The following is a 24,173-nucleotide window of genomic DNA, read 5'->3' on the forward strand; positions in this document are numbered from 1 at the left end:
CAAAAATGAAAATTCTGTCATTAATTATTCAGCCTTATGTCGTTTTCAAACATGTAAGACCTTCGATCATCTTCGGAACACAAATTAAGATATTTTTGATGGAATCTGAGAGCTGTCTGACCCTCCCATAGACAGCAACGCAACTGAAATTTTCCCAAGTCCAGAAACGTAGCAAGGAGATCTGTAAAATAATCCATGCGACATCAGTGGTTCATCCGCAATTATACGAAGCTACGAGAATACTTTTTATGTGCAAAAAAACAACAAAAAAACTTTATTCAACAATTTGTCTCCTCCGCATCACCCTGGTGCCATTTTGGAGAGTATCCGCTGGACGTAAACAACGTATGCTGTTCTGTGTCAGCTGCGTCACGCCGGATCTGTTTCCTATGTTGTTGTGATTTGATCTGAATGGAAACAGCGTATCCGTGTGACGCAGCTGACACAGAACAGCATATGCTGCTTGCATTCAGCGGATATTCACCAAAATGGCGATACAGTGATGCAGAGAGACACAGAGGAGACGAATTGTTGAATAAAGTCGTTATTTTTGTTTTCTTCGCGTACAAAAAGTATTCTCGTCGCTTCATAACGTTACGGTTGAACCACTGATGGCAGATGGACTATTCTGATGATGTCTTTCATACTTTTCTGGGCCTTGACAGCGTAATTTACTTGGCAGTCAATCAGACAGTCACAAGCCTCCCGGTTTTCATCCAAAATATGAAAGATTGTGAAGTCTGTGTGAAATGACAACATTTGAGTGCATTTATACAGCCTAATATTAACCTGGAAGAGATGATGCAGATTTACTCCTCTGTTTCTCTCCTGTCAGCCTGTCATTGAGTGCTCAAGGTCAGACTGTGCTATCGGCGCTGCTGTTCAGTAATCTGCTGTGGTTGTCTCTCATTTTGGCTCTGAGGTTCTGCCTAAAGCTTCTCCTATCATACTACCGATGGATGTTTGAGCAACATGGACGCATTTCTACCAAGACCAAAGTCTGGGCGGTTAGTACCTTGAAAAAAATTACAGTTTCAATCATTTCTGTAAAGATATACTCTTTAAACAATAGCAATATTGGGAGTTGTTCCGATTTTTACGTTCCCTGCCAACATTTTCACTTGTCCTGCCACAAGCTATAAAATAGATATTTTAGTTGCAAATTAGTATATACACTTTTGGTGTAAATATAGTATACGAATATGAACAAAGAGTGAAAAATTTAAGGGGGTCTGAATACTTTCCGTACTTTTCCGTACACTGTATATATATATATATATACACACATACTGTTTTCAACACTGAAATGTTTCTTAAAGCACCAAATCAGCATATTAGAATGATTTCTGAAGGATCGTGTGACATTGGAGTAACGAATGCTGTCAATTCAGAAATAAATGACATTTTAATTTAATTGATCAAAATAGAAAACAGTTGCTTAAAGTTGCAATAATACAATTTCATGACAGCTGTAAGTTCACAAACACACAATTAATGCAAATAAGGGCATTAACCCAGCGTTTAGTAATGTACTTTTTTTTTAAACATCAGCTTGCAAATACCAAGGATCAGTTGTAAAAATGATGAGCAGTGTGAAATGTGAAACAAGATAACCCAGGATTCCATTTATTCAGTGTGTAGAATGACCCAGGGTTAACTATTTCAAGTGTGAAAAGAGCTATCCACCTTATTTTTCCTGTAAGAGCGGAACACACATATTTATCTTTTTGACTCCTTCCCTCTCTTGTTTTCCTTTTCAGACTCTAGTTAGGCTGCTGTCCAGTATAAAGCCATTACTGTACAGCTATCAGACGTCTTTACCACACCTGCCTGTACCTCCCATTAAAGACACTTTGGAAAGAGTGAGTCAATACAATGTAAATTAAATGTGTGTGGGTAATGTGCATGGTTCCGTGTTTGCTGAGAAGTGATGACTAATAAAAATGGGCAGAGTTCTTGAATGTTTGGGCTTTATGAGTTACCAGTGAATGCTATCTCAACTTGTATCTTGAGTCAGTGAAGCTTCTGCTAGATATGGCTGGTTTTCAGCGAATGACAAGACTGGCTGCTGAGTTTGAGAAAAGTCTGGGTAACCCCCTACAAAAATACCTCAAACTTAAAGCACTGTGGGCCACAAACTATGTACGAGCCGAAAAATTCTGAGCGATTATTTTCTTGTCAATGTCAATGTCTTACTTATCTTGATTATGTGATTACATACAATACTAGCTGATTAAAATAAAGTATATGTGACAACTGATAATTGATCATTAATAAAAATTTATTGGTACTGAATCTTAGATATTTATAGGTTCACTCAAAAATGAAAATTTGCTCTTTACCTTCAGGCCATCCAAGATGTAGATGAGTTTTTTACTCCATCAGAACAGATTTGGAGAAACTTGAACAATGGATCTTCTGCAGTGAATGGGGGCCGGGGTGCTGTGTGTACATTAATGAGGAAAAAAAATGAACTTAAATGATTTTAGCAAATGGCTGCAATATAACAAAGAGTGAAAAATTTAAGGGGGTCTGAATACTTTCCGTACTTTTCCGTACACTGTATATATATATATATATACACACATACTGTTTTCAACACTGAAATGTTTCTTAAAGCACCAAATCAGCATATTAGAATGATTTCTGAAGGATCGTGTGACATTGGAGTAACGAATGCTGTCAATTCAGAAATAAATGACATTTTAATTTAATTGATCAAAATAGAAAACAGTTGCTTAAAGTTGCAATAATACAATTTCATGACAGCTGTAAGTTCACAAACACACAATTAATGCAAATAAGGGCATTAACCCAGCGTTTAGTAATGTACTTTTTTTTTAAACATCAGCTTGCAAATACCAAGGATCAGTTGTAAAAATGATGAGCAGTGTGAAATGTGAAACAAGATAACCCAGGATTCCATTTATTCAGTGTGTAGAATGACCCAGGGTTAACTATTTCAAGTGTGAAAAGAGCTATCCACCTTATTTTTCCTGTAAGAGCGGAACACACATATTTATCTTTTTGACTCCTTCCCTCTCTTGTTTTCCTTTTCAGACTCTAGTTAGGCTGCTGTCCAGTATAAAGCCATTACTGTACAGCTATCAGACGTCTTTACCACACCTGCCTGTACCTCCCATTAAAGACACTTTGGAAAGAGTGAGTCAATACAATGTAAATTAAATGTGTGTGGGTAATGTGCATGGTTCCGTGTTTGCTGAGAAGTGATGACTAATAAAAATGGGCAGAGTTCTTGAATGTTTGGGCTTTATGAGTTACCAGTGAATGCTATCTCAACTTGTATCTTGAGTCAGTGAAGCTTCTGCTAGATATGGCTGGTTTTCAGCGAATGACAAGACTGGCTGCTGAGTTTGAGAAAAGTCTGGGTAACCCCCTACAAAAATACCTCAAACTTAAAGCACTGTGGGCCACAAACTATGTACGAGCCGAAAAATTCTGAGCGATTATTTTCTTGTCAATGTCAATGTCTTACTTATCTTGATTATGTGATTACATACAATACTAGCTGATTAAAATAAAGTATATGTGACAACTGATAATTGATCATTAATAAAAATGTATTGGTACTGAATCTTAGATATTTATAGGTTCACTCAAAAATGAAAATTTGCTCTTTACCTTCAGGCCATCCAAGATGTAGATGAGTTTTTTACTCCATCAGAACAGATTTGGAGAAACTTGAACAATGGATCTTCTGCAGTGAATGGGGGCCGTCAGAATGAGAGTCCAAACAGCTGATAAAAACATTACAATAATTGACAAGTAATCAATCAGTTAACCTCTAGTAAATTTAAAAACTGTAAAATTTACAGTGTTAAAATCCAGAGTGTTTGTATTCACTTCACAAGATGTTAATTAATAGACTGGTGTGTGGATTACTTGCAAATTATTGTGATGTTTTCTAATGTGACCTGAAGAGTTCATTTTTAAATTGACTTGACGTTTTAAATTAGTTGCAAATATATGCTCCAGCCTTCTATTAAAGGGGTCATAGGATGCCCATTTTCCACAAGTTGATATGATTCTTTAGGGTCTTAATGAAAAGTCTGTAACATAGTTTGGTTAAAATTTCTCAATGGTAGTGTAAAAAACACAGATGCATTTATGTAGATCGGGGGCAATGTAATCTACTGCGTCTTCAGCAGCTCAGATGTCGGGAGTAAAAGACGACTGCTATGTTCATTATTACATCCAACAACAGAACACCTCAATCACTTAAGAGACATTCTTGTCTACATCTGCTCCAGCGGTGAAACAATGGCGGACTGATGACAGTCACTCAGGGCAGGTCTAAGGTAAGACACCAGTCCAGTCTGCTGAAACACTACTGTCAATCAAACTATCGTGGGAGGGGCCTGTCTGTGTGACGTCACACAGACAGGCATCAGAGATCGGCTCGATTTGAGAAAGAGGAAAACATTTAATCAGATTTTTAAAAAAAACTGGGTGGATTTTTATCATTTTAGGGTGGTTGTGTACAACTTGTAAAAGTGCATGTAGCATTATATGACCCCTTTAAAGCAATGTTCTAATACTCTCATAGCCAACTGTATGATCATGTAAATTGTGTGTGTATGTATCAGATCAACACAGCAATATTATGAAATTTAGGAGCTCTTTAATTTGTAATAGGGTTATTTAGTTTTATTATAGACAATTAATTAGGATGATTTAATATGTCTTATTTAGAGTCAAAATGTTAATTACTTTTTAATCATCCAAGTTAGTGACTGGTGGGAAAAGTATGTTTATCTCCGGAGTCGGAGTCCCATTATGGTCAACAGTAACTATTATGGCATGGTATGCGAGCCTACACCATTACTCATTGTCACTTATTATCAGTGTTTCAACAACCTAACGCTATATAAACAAAAAAAGGAAGACCTCACCTTTGGTGGAAACAGTCAATCCTTCAACATTTGCTAATTGTCTTATTTATGCACAGGATTTCCTGTATGTGTCACTCACACAGCTAATCAGGCAGCTCGAGCTGGGAATATTATCACAGCCCTGTTTCTGTATCGCCGCAAGGTCAATAGAGAGGAGCTCAATGCTGTATGTGACAAAACATTGTTTTTACGTTACATTATGTTTTTGTCATGAATTTGTATGTGACATCCATGGCTAATTGGACACTTATGTTACATGTCAACTACCTAAATGTATACAAAATATGAAATAAAAATCAGTTGTAAACACAGCAACCACTGTCATGCAGCTGTATTGTTCAACTGAGAATAGTCTTTGAGATCCTGTACTCTGGTTCACCTAGAGTCTAAGGAAATATTACCCGCTCCGCTCACGCTCCGCTCCGCTCACATGCTCTGGTGTGAACACATGTTTTAACACCACATGCACACCAGGAGAGGTGGTTCACCTAGAGTCGTATTCCTGGTACAGTCATACTGCTGTGTGCAGCTCAGTGTGAACACATGTTTTAACACCACATGCACACCAGGAGAGGAGACCGATACACACACACACACACACACACACACACACACACACACACACACAAACAAACACAGAGAGAGAGAGAGAGCGAGAGAGAGATACATATGAATACTCAAAATTAAGAATTCTGTTGTTTCAGGTTTCTAGATTCAAGGTTTATGTTTATTTTTATGTCATATTTTTGTGTTCTGCTCTTTTTATGTATATTTAAAGTATTTTATTTCATACAATAATACATTTATTTCAATAAATGTATTGAAATATACAATCAATTGTATTGGATTTAATGGACCCTGTTGGTCTCTTCTGGTAATTGGTTGCCAATTATTGGTAGCTTTTGTTAAAACCACTAAATCCTAATGGAGCATGTCCCAAAACACACTACAGGAAACCATTATTTAATGGTTTTAATGGATAAAAGTTGATGGTTTGTAACGTTATTTGTAGTGGAAACCATTAGAATTTCTGTGATGGTTTCTATTGGTTTTTTTCAGCAGGGTCACCATGGGTTTTGTGATGTTATTTGCCATAAATGCGATACATTAAGATGTATTTTTATAGCAAATTCTGTTATTCTATTATAGTATTTTCCACAAATAAAGAATTTGTTAAAAATATGAATAAAAAGGAAGTAAATACTGTAACCAACAGTGCACTCAGTAATCTGATATGCTTGTGAACACTGGGAATCATAGTCTTTAAAATAAAGACTTTTACACACCACACACAATGAATATAACATGAATACGATATAGCTGCAAAAAAGTGCATCTTGTATCAGCCTGAAGGGGTTTATTCTGAGATAACAACCTGCTGGATGTACATTATCCCACTTATTACACGGCTAAAAAGATTTGTTTTTACCATATATACCATATATTGAAATGAATGCTGAAGTCTTCCATTGTAACACGCGGTGGTTAAGTGTTTTCAGTCACAAGATGGCGCCAGACAGTCAGCGATTGTGGAGTGACTCGTTAAGCATATAAGTAGTACCGGTCAAGATAACTCGTAGTACCTGGATGAGCGGTGTATTATTCAATTTGGCGGTTGTTATCTGGGAATAACATACCGCTGGATGGCGCGATTGACCAATCAGAATCAAGTATTCCACAGAGCCGTGTGATAAATTGTGATATAGCCTGGTTCGTTGGTCCGTTAGATCGGATTGCTTTCTCACTACAACCGATCCACTCCAGAGTTCATTTTCAATCGAGCCGAGACCACCTCGTTCAGGCGATCTCGGACCGATTATTTTGGCGCAGATCCGAGTGCGATTGTTGTGTTCACATATGCCCAAAGGAACCGAGTTAAGGGGGGAAACGCGCCAGGTTCCGAAACAATGGGCCAGATGTGAAAGCACCCTCAGTTCGATTTGTGAACCGGCTCAACGGGTTACTTCCTGAGAACCGGCTCAAAAGAACGATTCGTTCAAGAACCTAACATCACTAATTTTTAGTTGGAGCAAACAGTGAAGAAAAGGCATTATCAAGTGTGCAGTATACTCCTCCGTGATAAAAAGCGATAATATAAGAGAGTTTTGAGTTTTGTTTATAATTTTTGGTTATTACATCATTTCTATTATACTTCCATTTATATATATATTTTATTATAGACTATTAATATTACTCTATAGAAAACACTGTAAAGCATGAGTAGATGTATAATAACAGCCTGATATAACAGCTGCACTGTCACAGCACCAGCCAATGTGAATATTGCACTTATTAACCTTTTAAGGTTCACTTAAGTTCATTTATCAAGTTAAATTGTTTACAAAAGTGAATTCATTAATCCATTAACTGCAGGAATTTCTGTAAACGCTGTGAACTGCCACCAGACGTTTGTCTTTTCTCTCAGAAAAATTCTCTCTCCACATTTCATTTAAACCTCTTAACAGTTAAAGATCATTTGTATACTTTATTAAATGTTCAAGTCATTTATTATTTAAGTAATGTAACACAGTAATTCAAATACATTCTAAATATAAATACTATCTAAAAACTATATAAACTTAATTTAAATAAACCAATCGAACTGGTCTGCTCGGTGTCAGATTTCTATCTGTCACCGGCAATGCTAAATATTTACACTGGAAGAGTTCATGAAAATAAGGAGTGAATTTGCACCCCTAATAATATCAATAGGCAAAGCAAAATGTGGTAGGCTACATCCTTTTATAAAACATTTCATAGCGATTGCACTTACAAATTATGTCATTATTCTCTCATTTACTTTTATCATTTAAAACCAGTATGACTCAAAATATTCACACTGCTCTTTTCCAAAAAATCTAATCCATAAAGTGACCCAGATAGGGGCTGTTAAACTCCATAAAACACCTGAATGTATCCTAAAAATAGTCCATGTAACTTATGCCTTACATTCAAATTATTCTGAAGTCATCTTACAGCTTTGTGTGGTACAGTTTTTTAAAAATTTGTTCATCTCAATGTTGCCCCAGTTCACATGTTTCTGTAGTATAACTTGGAGAAAAAAAGTTTCCATCAATCCCTTGTTGACAATTCTGAATAGCGATTCAGGTGGGAAATGTTATTTCTACACAACCCTGGAGTTTGTCTAAAAACAGTAAATAATTCCAGACTGAATGTTCTCCAGGACAAACACTGATGTTTTTGGACACCAATTACCGTCCCGATAGAACCTTTGTAATCTTAAAAATGTAATAACCTCTTCCAAATGTGATAAAAATGTAATAACCTCTGAAATTTTCTTTCACTGCTTGGGCTTCTCAAAAATGTAACAAACAGCTGAACTGCTATTTATATATTTCATTAGCAAACTTGCATTCGGGTCTGTCTCCATTCTCTAATGGAGCATCCGCCAACATCCCCCAATTAAATTTTAAAAGATAAAATGGATAAAATGTCATTGAATATTATCCAAGTAGAGTGCGAGTGCCGTTTCATGTTTACTTGAATGATTGAGGATCACGTGTTTGGGTCTTCAGGTGTCTTTTGAATATAATATATAATTAATCTAGTCATGAAAGCTCAAACCATCATTCAGAGAAAGTGCTGAAAGGAGGTTTTGTGAAGATAACACAAAGCACTGCTTCACAGAGCCTCTAAATTGTGCAATACAGATATACATCAAAGAATGTAGGTCGGAGGGGGCAGGATGCAGAACATCAGTGGCTTGAACCCGAGCAGAGCAGCTACTTTGGCAGCAAGATATAATAAGCACCTACTTAAGTTCAGTTTAATGCCACTGCTTTTTTTGTCTTTAAAAGTCTATGCATGTTGGAAAGTCATGAGATGAAAAAAGCCTGGGCAAGCAACTGTGCACCTCGCTCAGACGAGAAATGCGAGGATGTTGTGCTCTACATTATAGATGAAATGACCTTTGCTTGAATGCAAGAAACGATACTTGCAACGGAAGCAATTTTATACTCTTTATTTTCTCTCACACTCTGATGCTAGTCTGTAACTGCTATATACAGTACTCATCCTCTCAGAGTTTAATGAAGAGCAGCCATTCACATAACCTCAGTCTAGAGATAAATAATGCAAACATAAAGCAGTGCTTGTCTGTGTGTTGACTAGGATCCATCCCTTACATATCCGTCTTTCATTTTATTTGAAAAGGTACAATATCTGTTATTCAGTTGAAAGACTTCATTGGAGCTGTTTAAGCATGTAATGATTACTTTAATACATTACTAATTCCTTGCTGAATTGTGACCTAGATGAAATGTGAGTCATTCTACAGTTGTGATGGCATTTGTTTACAAACTGACACTCACACCAATTGAGTGCTTTTCAAATCAAATTTTCAATATTACCACTTGTCAGTGGTCATGCATGATGCTACACCTAATTGAACATAATAGGAACCTTGACAAGAAGGTTTCAGATTTTGTGATTAAGATATTATGTAAATACATTCATAAATACAGAGATTAAAAGCAGCTATTTTAGATTTGTTTAAAAAAAAAATGTAATTAATGAAAAAAACATTTTTAAACAAACTTTTGCTCCCGGAGCTCAACTGGTAGAACAGTGAACTAAACGTTTTCTTGATAATATTTTTATATGAAAATAGAATACGCTTGATAATATGGTGCTATAGAGCTGGGCAATATGGCCACAAAAAAGTCCGCAAAAAAGTCAGCAAAAATCCTATTTGTTAAAATATTTTTAAATTAATATTTTAGGACCTTTTCAGTATGTCAACAGTAGATAAGTAGCATGGGAAAATGCATGTTCTTCCTGATTCAAAGCCAAATATAACCTTACTAACATTTTCAAGATTATGATCTCACTAAGATGTCTACAAGGACGTTTTTCCTTATCGGTTATAAGTTCGTGTTATCTACGATGGCTCAATAAAAAGGCTTTGTTTGTTTTGTGTGGATCTTTAACTGATTTTCTTTGTCTCTGTCCTGTCAGGAAGCCCTGCAGGCTCAGGTGAGGAAGCAGTTCTTCAGCTCTGGAGAGAACAAGCGCTGATTGGACTGCATTGAAAAAGCGGCCTTCTTTGTCACACTGGATGATCAGGAAGAAGGCATGATGGGGGAGGATCCCTCCCTGAACCTGGACCGCTATGCCAAATCCCTCCTTCACGGAAAATGCTGTGGCAGGTGGGTGAGCAGCATAACGTGTTTGTACTGAGAAACTTTGCGTGACCAGCACATTGCTTCACTTCTGTCCTCCTTCCCTCAGGTGGTTTGATAAGTCATTTTCTGCCGTGGTGTATAAGAATGGAAAGAATGGGCTAAATGCAGAACATTCTTGGGCCGATGCTCCTAGTGACCCACCTGTGAGAGGTAAGTGTGGGAGTCTCGGAGCAATAATGAACTTGGTGTTCATCATACATCAAATGTCATGGTTCAAGTTTCAATATTAGTCACCAACCCACTGCCTGTGTCATTTGAAACATTTAAGACGCTGATTTTAGAATATGCAGTTACAGTGTCTGTGGGTGGTCTGTCTGGACAAAGACCACTTTGATGACCTCCACAGCAGTTTTCTGCAGAAAGACATTCCATTCACGCCTCCACACATACAAAACATGTGCATCAAACGTGTGATGTTCTTTAATGAGTGTTTACAATCTTGTTTGGGTTGAATGTTTTTCAGATTGTATATTTCACTCACTCTGGCCACAGACGCATTTCATTTGGGTTACACAGCGGATGGGAACAGCAGGGGAGAGATCGAGCGCTCCTTACCACCGCCTCAATGCTTGAGCTGGGACATACCGCTGGAGGCCAGATGAAAAGCTTTCTCTTTTTTTTGTTGTACGCTTTCTGTGTTCCTCATCAAACCTTGGCATGTTACCCATGTCATGTCACACATCAGGTTCTTCATGCAATCTGCAAAACATTTAAGGATGACTGCAAACCATGCATGTATGCACAATGCACACACACACAAATAACATCTTCTTCCTTCTCCTTCCTCAACTTTCATGATATTTTGAAGATTCATTGATAGATTCAATGCTATTCAACAGCAACATGTGTCTGGTTATGGATGATAACATGAACATAACTCTAGTTCTTTATCCTTATCAGTTCTAGGTTTGATTTTCTGACGCTGCAAAACAGGCAGTAAGTTTATGCATTACTGTTTTAATAATCATATGCCCACTTTAGGCTCTGTTTGGTCCATAAAAGAAGTGCTTTTTTCCTAAAGCAACTATTATTGGAGAATGTTCATGCAAAATTGCCTACTAAATCTTTTTAGATAGTAGATACGTGTATGGAGGCACTCATGGTGCATTGTAACTGTAAGTACAATTGTGGTCAGAATTATTGGTACCCTTAGTGAATATTATCAAAGAAGGCTGTGAAAATAAATCTGTATTGTTTATCCTTTTGATCTTTCATTAAAAAAAAAATCACAAAAATCAAACCTTTCAGCAAGTAAAACAATCAAAGTAGGGGAGGGGATCACTTTATGAAATAAATGTTTATCTCTAATACATGTTGGCCACAACTATTGGCACCCCTAGAAATTATTATGAGTAAACATAACATTTCATGTTTGTTTGTAGTCAACCTGGTGTGCTAAAAATGTTAAATATATTGTAAAAATTTGTGTGTGAGTGTGTGTGTGCATATATAAAGCCAGCACCTGGATACTTTAGGCAATTTAGAGATCCTGGAAGGAATCAAAGGAATAAAAATGATGAAATATCAGTTGTGCTATTTAACAAATAATATAAATAAATTGACAAACAAATTGATTGTTTATCTATGCTTAAATCTTAATTAAATACAACAAGAAAATATTGCATGAACTCATTTAAATGACTTTAACATGCTACATTTAAATAGCATTTTAATAAAGCATTTTAAACTTTTTATGTCTGTTAATTGATTATTAACTAGTAATAAATATATTTATTAATTTAATGTTTAGTTATTTGTTTCATATTTTTTTATTTTTGACTTTGTATTTGTTTCTTAATTTTATTTTAAAATGGTACACCTAGTGCACTATAGAGTGATAAAGCTTTTAAAAATATTTGTTTAATGCAGTGCAGCACGTAAGAGTTACACAACTTTTTTGTACAGTTCACAGCCAGGCAATCTTATCTAAGTGTAATCTCATGTTCCCGTATTGAAGGGAAACCTTTATATGAGTTTCATATATCGTCAAGGTTCAGTAATGTTGCACTGGCTCATGTATGTATGCGTTTGCCTTTTTATTTAGAAATGTAATCATTAATCTTTCTGTATATTTTATCATTTCTATTATGATAGCTGTAGCAATATTTAACAAAACTCTGCATGTCACTTTGTCACTTCACTGCGGTACTTGGAAGGTCTAAAAATGTGCCCAGTCAATCAGGGATTTTCCCTGCAGCCTCTTCTCAGGGTCGGTAGTTCTCATGCAAATAAGCATTGGGGATTTGTGTGTGTGTGTGTGTGTGTGTAAACAACTTCCTTGTGTGCATTCTTGACAATGGAAGCATGAATTGTATTTTACATGATATTAGGGACGTGCTTAGTGGCCATTCTTTTACAGTTCTTTTACACAATTAAAAATATCTGTAACAATTCACTTGAAGTCTTTGTTGTAACGCATCAAAGTATTCTTAAAAAGATACTCCACCACAAAATGAAAAATTACTCATGTCGCTCCAAACAAAACTGAAGCAGTTATATTAGTATTAATATTAGTACCTGTAATAAAATCTTCTGCGGTTATAGACTTGCTGATATTCCAGCGTCTTGTACAGTATAATTTTTATCATTTATTATGATGTTCTTTTACTCAGTTAAACTTTTTTTAAGTGCATAAAACCCTAAGAGTATTTTTCTTTCTAAAAATGTCTAATCTATAGGATATTTCTCTGAATTTCACCACCGAAGCAAATGGGTAACTATAGAAACTTTTCCTCCATGCTATACCATGATCCATGGCATGACACCTTACCAGCTATATTTTTTATTTAATCACTGATACAACATTGAGCAGTATTCTTCTAGAACCCAAAGGAATGAAAACCAATCACAGGCATACTGACCTCCTCTCTCCGCTGTCTTTCTGTAGGTTCAGACGCAGGTGTCCGAGCCTCTCGCTGTTGCGCAAGCACTGGCTGATGATGTGGACTGTCATGTGTTTCCCTTCAGAGAATTTGGGAAAGGCCGGATCAAGAAAATGAAAATGAGCCTAGATTCCTTTGTGCAGCTGGCCCTGCAGCTGGCCTACTACAGGGTACTTCAATCTTCATTGTCCTGACAAAGCGAAAGCATTGATAATAAGTATGCGTGAGAAAAGTCCCACATATTGAAGGTCAGCATTCTTAATAGGCCATTTTTTAGCCCTGGGAAAGGACTTTCTCTTATTTGTCTCATGTGTTGTGTTCATACTCTCATTCTGCTTTCAGTACAGTTCCAACTGATATAATGTAAATAACAGGAAGTTGTTTTCAACATCACTGTCTCATTTGTTCTTTGACCTTTAGGACAGGGGGACTTCCTGCCCGACGCACGAAGCCTCCATGACTCATCTGTTTCGCGAGGGTTGCACTGAGACCGTCCAATGCTGTTCCAATGAGAGCTGTGTCTTTGTCCTTGCACTGGAAGCAGGAGAGGTTAAGTCAAATTCTTCCTTCTACCTTTTGGGGACTTTTTGAAGAAGGAACTTTTGAAACCCTATCAGCAGTGAACTTTTCACATTGATTTTTATCAAAAGGCCTCGGCTGACTGGAGCATGCTGTAAATCCAAAGATCCTTCTCTTTCAGTTTCTGTTACTGACAGCACTTCACTGAGGAATCAGGAATGCCACTTAAAAATAAAATGAAGGAATCATTTATCAATTTGTTGGTTCAAAAATAAAAATTGTAGGGAATCAGCTCATGGGGAAATATGAATAATTAACCATAACTAGTTATAATTAACTATTCATATTTTAGATCCACTGTAGATATTTAGCTGACCACTCAGGGTCAACCGTCTTGTCAATTCTAAGAACGTTAATTTCCTGGTTAAAGGAAATAACTTTCTTACTGTACAATTCTATAAGTTTGTAACGTAAATCTGCATGATTATTGACTCCGGTTATGAGTAAACAATGAACACGTCAAGTGTGATACAAGTAAGGTTTTATTAACTACATAAACACTTAAACTAGTCTAACATACTACATAAACACATTAAGCCGGTCTAACATACACATACACACACACACACATACAGTTGGTATAGGAAAGGGTTAAAGTTTAGCACTAAAGAAAGAGACATAAGGAATGACATTTATGGAACCATTTTGCATATTCAGCAGATCTAAAACCTGAGGGAAAACGTCAGATTCTTAGTTCAACAAACCTTGTAAAAAGGTGTAACTGATACTTAATGCATCAATTAAATCGACTAAGTTTGATACTTGCACGTCTGTATGAACAAAGATTCCTGATGCGATCTTACGGCCCCAAGATCTTGCTGAAGTTGGTTGATGAGAAAGAGCTAGTTTGAGTCAGAATCACTTGATGAATGAAAAGGACTAGGCCGGAGCCTGGCACGAGCTTTGGTATCCTGGAGCGTTTCTCACATCTTCATCTTAGCATCTCACTGAACCACCGACTGGGTGGGTCACATGGTGTGTCAGCTTTTAAGGTCAGAGAAGATCCCCGCCTCTCAAGATGGGCTTATCCAATGAGAAAAGCCGGAATCCCAAGTGGGCGTTTTGAGATCCTGTGGAGTTTTATGGCTCTTTGTGTGGAAACATGGTACTTTAGTATCTGAAACTTTGGTACTGAAATACTAAAGGTTCTCAGGGCACTAATATATTGCCTACGTACCAACAAATAATATACATTCTTGTTTAGATCATCAGAAGGCGAATTCATAGATACTAAACAAGCTATATGTAAGGTTATCTGAATGAGTGGTTTATCGTAAGCACGAATAAAAATAGTCTATAATACAACAGATTAATACAAAACAGCAATAATACACACAATGGCCTGAAGAAAATGTGTGTTCATTCAAAGAAAAGGTTTTCCTATGAATTAATTAGTAGAACAGTCCATTTCTCCTGTGCATTTGTACCCCTTGTTTCTGGAGAAAGCAGAATGAGAGCCGGCTCGCATTCCACAAGGTTGTAAATGTATCGGGTTACCATGAAACCAGGGTCTTGTTCGGCGTCCTGGGGTGTTACAAAGTATTTGTGAAATCTAGCTAACAAAATATATATTGTGTGTTGGAGTGGTCCAGACGCTACAAAATATAACATGACTGTTGAATAAATAGACATTTAAACTGTTTATTTCATGTTTAAAAATGTAGTTAAACGTAATGAATAAAAAAAAACTCTTTTGAAATGGTCAAATAAATATGTTTTATATACATATAAACCTGTTTAATAAGTTGATATAAGTTGATTGGCTAATTAATGAATAAAATTATGTGGCAAAATAATAAAGAAAAGCAATTTATAAATTGATGATGCTATTTGTAAATACTTTATAAAAATGCTATTTTAAAGTTTGCATGCAAAAATGATTTATTCTTTTATTATTTATTGTATAGTTAAATTACATTTTGAAACATTTTATTTTATTAAATAATAAAAAAAAATAAAAGGTCTGTTTGTTTCTGTTTTTTATTTGAAACCATTGATAGTTGATTTCTTAATTTGATTTTTAAGTGCCACAGCCCTCCATAATTACTTTGTACTGTCGTGTAACCTCTCGCATGGCAGTTATTTCATTTTGCCTGATTTTTCTTCATAGGACGGATAACATTGCCGCAAGCTGTTCCGAAAGGCTGCTGAGAAGCATCAGAACCTCTACCACCTGGCCATGACTGGATCTAGCATTGACAGGCACCTCTTCTGCCTATATGTGCTCTCAAAATACCTGGGGGTAGAGTCTCCTTTCCTTAAAGAGGTTAGTGTTTGTCTGTATTGTGGAGACCGATTCATTTCGTGCAGTCATGGATGAGAGATGACCCAAAAAATGTCTTGCATGCTTTTCTTCAAAGATCTTTTCTTTTGTATCTTACATCATTATGGGAGAGGAAATGATCAACTTCCATGTGTTCTGTACAGAGACTGTAAGAGCAAAACAACCCTACATCCCTACATGCTCTGAAATTGAACAATTAAGAACAACTGACTACTTGTCTTTTTTATGGAGCTGCATCAAGATCATTTTTAATACACTCATATGTCACATGTCAGATCATGGCATTGTTTTGATTTCCTGTTCTATATATAGGTTGAAATAACATCTCAATATGATAATGTATATAAAGCAGAAGTAACGTATAAAAGACAATACAGTGCATTAAAGAAAGAGTAATAAATCTTTAATAATATGAATATAGTTCATATCATTTTCATATTTTGTTAATAAAACGTAGTAGGTAGAATCCCGGTTTTCTAATTATAACAAAAATGTCTATAGATTTGTTTTAAGCATCCTTTATGTTCCGTGCATAATTTTTTTTAAATCTTCCACTCACTTAAAATTGTTGGGTTAAAAATGACCCAATAGATAACCCAATGGTGGGTTACTATAGCACCTACCTAATGTTGGGTTATTTTAACCCAGTGGATTGGGTAGTAAGTTAGTAACCCAATGCATTGGGTTATAAAATAACTAATTTGTTGGGTTATTTGGCCAAAATGTTGCTTTAACCACCCTGGTATTATTATTAGTAGTAGAAGTATTATTAGTATTGCTATGTAAATAATAATATACAGCATACAAATATTTTGAAAACACTTGGCATGGAAGCGATCAGCCTTTCGCACTGCTTTAACTGCTGCGGTCTCTTTAATAGCGGCCTTCAGCTCGTCTGTATTGTTGAATCAACAGTTTCTCATCTTTCTCTTGAAAATATCCCATAGATTCCATATGGGGTTCAGGTCAGGCATGTTGGCTGGCCAATCAAGCACAGTAATATCTTGGTCGTCATGTCCAAGGAAAGCGAAATCTGGGTTATAAAATAACTAATTTATTGGGTTATTTGGCCAAAATGTTGCTTTAACCATCCTGATATTAGTAGTAGTAGTAGTAGAAGTATTATTAGTATTAGTATTGCTATGTAAATAATAATATACAGCAAACAAATATTTTGAAAACACTTTATTTCTATTACATTTAAAGTTGCAAAAACTTCTATTAAATTAAATAATTGGTTAAAATAGTCTTATTAATCACTTTCTTATCACATTAGGTTACTTGCAATTGTTTCAGTTTACAAGATAAATATAAATTCACTAACAAACAAACAGGACAATGTAATTACAGCTGAAACAGGCCTGGGATACTCAATGTTCAAAATGTAAAATAATCTAAACCATGTATCAACTGCTTGTAAAAAGACGGTCTTGTTCAGTGCCATTTCTCCCACAATAATGAAGGATGGATTTTATCCCAAAACTGCAGGACATGAGGGTATCGCCTTTGTTGCTCCTTCTCCTCCTCCTCCTCCTCCTCCTCCAAATACAGAATGAGATTTGTTCCAACCTTTAAACAGACATTTAAAATGGTAAATATGCATACATAGGATCAAATAATACCCAAAAATGTATTGTCGTAAATGATGCACTTACCCACTTTGTATGGCAATGAAGGAGGACGTCAGAGTTTTAATGCAACTTTAATGCAATCTCCAAAGACCATCTTAAATAGAAAGAACAATGGATTAATCACCGAACAAAAATGGGCAAAATAAGGGAAAAAATCCACACTTTTTTTAAGCCATGGTAGCAGTCTTTCATTCGACTTCTTACTGTTGTAATAATGGATTAATGTCTGTTATATATCAGTTTGATTAGCCAAGTGTTACAAAAGTGGTGTTTGTATCATTATAGACAGGTGTGGGGATTTTTGAACTCCTTCTGCATGTTACATTGTTATGATAGTGGATGGTAATGACAGTGTGTCAGTGAAATATAGAATGAAATTTAAGTTTTGTAAAAACTATATATCACACTCGTAATCATGCTGTTGCAGGCTGTGGTTATCTGTGGTCTCATACCTGATCTAGAGTCTAATGCAAACTTCACATTACAAAGATGGCACAGATGCACTTCTGAAAGTAGCTTTTGTGTCTTTACATACTGTTTAATGCTGCACTGCTATACAGATAATTTTGAGCAGGCACAAGCAGCCTTAACTCAGCTATTTAAAGACACCTTCACAGTGCTCTTGTTTGTGTGATTTTTCTTAAAGGGATAGTTCACCCAAAAATGAAACTTTTGTCATCATTTACTCATTCATTTACATCATTTACAATGAGTTTCTGTGTTCTATTGAACACAAAAGTAGATTTTGAAGAATGTGTATTTATTCATACTATATATCATCAATATATTTTGTGTACAGCAGAAAAAAAACCTAATGGAGATGTGGAATAACATAAGTGATAAAAAAGTTTCAGTTTTGGGTGAATTAACCCTTTAAGGGCCAGTTTTACTAACTGTCTTTTGGTGTTAAAATAGTACTGTCAGGTTTTACTAAAGATGCACAGTGAAGAATTAGCACTGAAAAGGAGTATGTGTGTGTTCATTCAAAGAAAGGTTTTCCTATTAATTAATTAGTAGAAAAGTCCATTTCTACTGTGCCTTATGCTTCTTGCTATAAAAAGGTAGTGATTTTCTCTGCTTCGTATTCCTTCGGACAATAAACCCAGTGATATCAGCGTTGGTTGCCATGGAACCAGGGGACTGTTCGGCTTCCTGGGGTGTTACTCATTTCGGGGGAAGGGTCCATAGGTCCTCATATGGCGTGTTAACTGAGGGGTGTTACAGAGTATTTGTTAAATATAGCTAACAAAATATATATTGAGTGTTTGATTGGTCCAGACGCTACACATCTGTGTTCTTTAATTTGTTAGTAAATCACCCACATAAATTTCCACACCCATCGGCGCTGTTTTGGAATTGCGCTCTGGTGCTAATTTGCCCCGTTTAGTAAAACTGTCCCTAAGTGTGTGTTGGTGTGCTTGTCAGTACATAATGTAAAATATTACAATTTGGCATGACAATACAGAGCAGGATTTTCTCACCAGAAGAAATATCCGGAAGATCCTAGGCTCTCTTCTCTATCTTGCAATATGCGATTATCTGTTGAGTCTATCCATCCCTGCCATGTGGGTATAATATACCTTAGTCCAGCGCAATCTACAATTAACAAAGAAAAGAAACAGTTAAATTCAATCATTAACATAAGACGACAACATTTCCTACTTCAGTGTTCAAAATATAATTAAAATCTCACTTGTTATTATTTACCAATTGAAACAAAGTGAAGAGACATTTTTATGGTTTTGTGGGTTCCATTATATTATTCTAATTAACAAACTGGTCAAAACAGTAGCCTACTACGTTATACCAAGATTATGACTTCACATAAACACAGTACAAACATAAATATCAACTAAAATATTTTAAACCAATTTTTAGTGTACTTAATATTTTCATTTTCACAAACTGTTACGTACAGTGTAAATACAATACAAACTTTTAACTTTTCAAATGTGATTATATGTTTGTTCTTTTGGAAATGGATCTTTAATTAGCCTTATTATTTTGCTTTTTGAGCATAAAATGTAATTATATTCAGAAAATGTAACTGTTGTATGTCCAATTATTTAGTTGTATTATCATTTATCCATATCAGGGTGTACTTTCCCCCAAGTGGTATACGTTAGTTAAGACGTATGGGGTTTTGACAGTGGAGCTTTTATTAACGTTAGAAACTGTGTAAAATCCAGCATCCTGTTCAGACCCTATCATATAGTACATACAAACAGTATTAATTTTATTTAACAAGAATGGTTATTATGTGACTATACCTTGAAACCGATAATGGAGTATTTTGATAACTGATGATAATAATGCTCCGCTCTCTCTATGTTCAGTTCTTCATGTCTGAAGTAGCGGCGCGTGTAATCAGTGTAGGTCACAGCGCACTCTGTCGGTGAAAAATAATAATCACTACATGATTGCTCCTGGTAACCAGCAACTTTCCAGAGATGAAGCGTTTAATTTCTGTTTCGAAGTGTTTTAATTTTACACTGTAGTTTCCAGACGAAAGGACATGTAGTTTTGAATAAAAAGGCGACATACTTTCACTCAGAGTGGACGCGACACCGGACGAAGAGGCTCCTGGTCTTCAAGACGAGCGCGTTGGCCAGATATCTGAAATATATATAAAATGTTTCCCCAAACTGTCGAGACGAACAGAAAAATTAAGGAAACCGTTTTTTATAGGTTTGAAATTGATAGGCTTCAGAGCGCTTGTGTCGTTAGTCAAGTCAAGAGTGCAGATAACGGATTAAAATATCAGTCGACGACAGGGGAGATGCAAACATACTCGTAGGAAAAACAGCATATTACTGTCAGGGCTTAAAGACACTTTGTAGCAAAACAACAACAACATAACGCACACATATTACCACTGTATCATCTGTCGCAGTTGCACCGATCGACTGTTAGAATTTACATTTTTAACCCAACTGGTTGCGTTGTTATAGAAATGGCCCACTACATGATTGCTCCTGGTAACCAGCAACTTTCCAGAGATGAAGCGTTTAATTTCTGTTTCGAAGTGTTTTAATTTTACACTGTAGTTTCCAGACGAAAGGACATGTAGTTTTGAATAAAAAGGCGACATACTTTCACTCAGAGTGGACGCGACACCGGACGAAGAGGCTCCTGGTCTTCAAGACGAGCGCGTTGGCCAGATATCTGAAATATATATAAAATGTTTCCCCAAACTGTCGAGACGAACAGAAAAATTAAGGAAACCGTTTTTTATAGGTTTGAAATTGATAGGCTTCAGAGCGCTTGTGTCGTTAGTCAATTCAAGAGTGCAGATAACGGATTAAAATATCAGTCGACGACAGGGGAGATGCAAACATACTCGTAGGAAAAACAGCATATTACTGTCAGGGCTTAAAGACACTTTGTAGCAAAACAACAACAACATAACGCACACATATTACCACTGTATCATCTGTCGCAGTTGCACCGATCGACTGTTGGAATTTACATTTTTAACCCAACTGGTTGCGTTGTTATAGAAATGACCCAATAAACATAGGAATAACCCAACAAAACGACCCAACATGTTAACCCAGATATTGGGTACAGTAAATAACCCAAAGTTTTTTAGAGTGCAGCAGCATTTGTCATTTTTGTTTTGTTATATAATGGACCCAGAATTTGTTAACTACATGACAAAATAATGATGTGCTAAAACAATTGATGAGAATGTGAATGCACACAATTTACCATTGCCAGCTAGTTTTGGTTCTCTTCACAACATTTTGAATTGGAAATATAGGAAAAAAAGTTGTCTTATGTGACTTCACTTTCACTATTTATTATTCTTATATTTAATAGACATTTGGTGTCTTGTTTTGAAAGATAAGTAATTTATTTCATAATGTTTATATAGCATATTAAACTAAAGTGCGGTTCTTTTTTCTTGTTTATAGGACTCTGCTCAACCCAGACTTCAAGGAAGCCACAAAAGCCAACCCTGACAAAGAGTCGTAAATCCTGTTTGTATAAAGATGGGTTTAGATTTGTCATTATTTGTGCATTTTATATTTAATTCACTTCTGTTTGTTGAGTTTGAGTTTGTGATATAGTGGATCTATCCCAGTGTCAATACTGAAATTAATTGGTAGTTTCTGGTTTTGCTGTACCGGTCATAAATCACTGAAACGGGTGTCCTGAGGAATTACATCTGTCTGTGTACATCAATTACAACTGTTTGCTGAACAGCAAGAAGGTGTCAGGCCAGTCAACTGTGTGCGACATCTGTTTGCTTATATCTGTAGTTGTGTCTTTACAGGGTATGGTTATGAAGAGAGGCTGTGTGGTTAAAACCTGTGCGGCTGGGAGGAGTGTTTTTTTTATTTTAATTTTTTTAATTCAATTGATTAATTTCCTCCATGATTTAAGATGCAAGAAATGGATCATAAAAAGCTCTCTTTTCACATTCCCATTCGTATCAGTGTCCATTGCTTGGCTGACAGAGGGTCCCCTGAAATTGTGTGGGTTTTGAAATTGAGCCAAGCTAACCCTACAAACCTTGAAAGAAAAAAAAATGTAGTCACGTTAATTTGTACATGAATGAATCTATCGAATTCACCCATTCAGCAACAACATAGCATGCTCAATGAATCTCTTTCCAGATGTTAAATGGATCAACTTGCCATGAAGACTCTGATTAACTCTGTTGAAGCCATGGTTATACATGAATACTGATGAATCTGCTTGCTGATGTAACCAGGCGATAACCAATGATCAACTTGATTCCGACTACGCCACCGGGGTTAGATACCCACGGAAATAATTAAACACAGCAACACAAGTTCTATAGCCAGTGAATGAAGAACAGAGACGTGACCTTCAAGGACAACACTTTTATTAGCAGTCAGTACTAAAAGCTCAGTGTAAGCGATCAACTTCACATTTATAACTATCTAAAAAAAAAAAAAAGAGAGAAACTCAATTTTAAGATGTCTAGACTCCCAAGTCAAATATTAAAAATTGTAACCCACAATTCCTGTATACAAGATCAACCAAGCCTGCGGGAAGAAAAAGTCGTCACTGGGCCAAAGACCCACAACCTCAAGAGCACACACACACCTCACGTGCACCAACCAACAAATTTAAAAAGGTGTAGTGAATAATACAAATAACTCTACACTCTCAAATCAATACCCATGCAGTGCAGAATAACCTCACGCCACATGCAGTAGAGGAAGGACCCAGATGACCCCAGAGGAAAGTGCTCCCACACAGGCTGGCTCCTAGAATACAGAAAAATGGGTTCAAAACTCCCCTTTTCTCCACGCACCATATAGACCCCTAGCGGTTGGTACAAACAGGACACAGCTGACAAAATCAATAATAACAAATGAAAAAATAACTTCAAAACAAACATCAGCATATGACCATCAGCTTAAAACTTATATAAAAAATAAATCAAACAAAACAGCAGGGCCTAGACATCAGATGTCCACATGCATAGAACTCCACAGAGGAAGATCTGCCAAACAGAAATGCAAAAACAAATACAAAACAACTATCAATCTTTAACAAACCAAATAAACAATATAAAAACACAAATAAACACCCGTCACAGCGCAACTAACACAGCCTTGAAACCACTCAACAATCCTTTACATCACTCAATAATTATACATAAATATGATCACTATAACAAACCTAACCATCTAACGCAAAATACATACCTCTGCCGTAATCCCACAAGTGGACTAGAAACGCTGCATAATGGAGTGGAATAAAAACCCTGCGTGATACGGCTCGTTGCTATAGGCGAAACACGGCGTCCGCGACTTGCATAATATTACACACCGTCCACGCGCTCACACTCTTGCATCAGGGGGTTATCTCTCTGCAATTAACATAGAATAAACCATATAAAAAAAACTAAAACGTCCTTATACAAGCTCTTACAGCATGTACCACGCTCATACCTCGCTATTGCGCTTCAGGGTCACAACACCGGAAGGAGACGGAAAGGATCAAACGTCCGAAAATTACGCAAGAAACACTGCATAATAGAGTGGAATAAAAACCCTGCGTGATACAGCTCGTTGCTATAGGCGAAACACGGCGTCCGCGACTTGCATAATATTACACACCGTCCACGCGCTCACACTCTTGCATCAGGGGGTTATCTCTCTGCAATTAACATAGAATAAACCATATAAAAAACTAAAACGTCCTTATACAAGCTCTTACAGCATGTACCACGCAGGGTCACAACACCGGAAGGAGACGGAAAGGATCAAACGTCCGAAAATTACGCAACCTGCCAACCTTTGCGCTGTTTATCCACCTTTTTCTTCAACGTGGAAGTAAGCCTATGGGTGAGACTTCCGGTTCATTAGCCGCTATAGGTAAATAACAAGGAGAATAACAACGTGCAGTAAATGGTAAAACTGTTTGCACTACAAACCAGTGTGTTCATAATTAAGATGATACATTAAAATTATTTGATAAGACACACCAACTTTCAATATCAAGCAGCAAAACAAACTGTTTTGTTCAGCTAAAAATAGCTGGAAGGAGTGGACGCAGATGAGACCGGAAGCCAGACCCATAGAATTTACAAATGGCCGCCCCCATTTTTACGACAAGAAAAAGGTGGAAAGGGCGAAATAAATAGCTATGCCCCACCCCATACACCATCCTTATTATCCACTCGGCAGAGGCGGACA

The 24,173-nt window shown here is 36.4% G+C and overlaps 1 protein-coding gene and 1 long non-coding RNA gene across 2 annotated transcripts in view; one reads left to right on the plus strand and one right to left on the minus strand.

Annotated features, from left to right (window-relative positions):
* Window positions 1–9,950, plus strand: part of LOC107583084 (serine/threonine-protein kinase BRSK2-like) — a 33,359-nt gene extending 23,409 nt beyond the window's left edge. Inside the window, exons 16-19 of the mRNA XM_016269179.1 lie at window positions 836–1,007; window positions 1,761–1,862; window positions 3,061–3,162; window positions 9,891–9,950. Of these exons, the coding sequence (XP_016124665.1) occupies window positions 836–1,007; window positions 1,761–1,862; window positions 3,061–3,162; window positions 9,891–9,950 (436 nt within the window). The remainder of the gene's footprint in view (window positions 1–835; window positions 1,008–1,760; window positions 1,863–3,060; window positions 3,163–9,890) is intronic.
* Window positions 9,951–17,228: 7,278 nt separating this feature from the next.
* Window positions 17,229–23,497, minus strand: LOC107583021 (uncharacterized). The gene is made up of 6 exons (XR_001609003.1): window positions 23,427–23,497; window positions 23,181–23,344; window positions 22,648–22,975; window positions 18,975–19,089; window positions 17,518–17,587; window positions 17,229–17,431 (listed from the first exon to the last, which is right to left on the minus strand). It is a non-coding gene; the product is annotated as an uncharacterized lncRNA (long non-coding RNA).
* Window positions 23,498–24,173: the final 676 nt, after the last annotated feature.

Source organism: Sinocyclocheilus grahami, unplaced genomic scaffold, assembly GCF_001515645.1.
Source record: "Sinocyclocheilus grahami isolate Dianchi unplaced genomic scaffold, SAMN03320097.WGS_v1.1 scaffold49.1, whole genome shotgun sequence".
In the NCBI taxonomy this organism is placed as follows: Eukaryota; Metazoa; Chordata; class Actinopteri; order Cypriniformes; family Cyprinidae; genus Sinocyclocheilus; species Sinocyclocheilus grahami.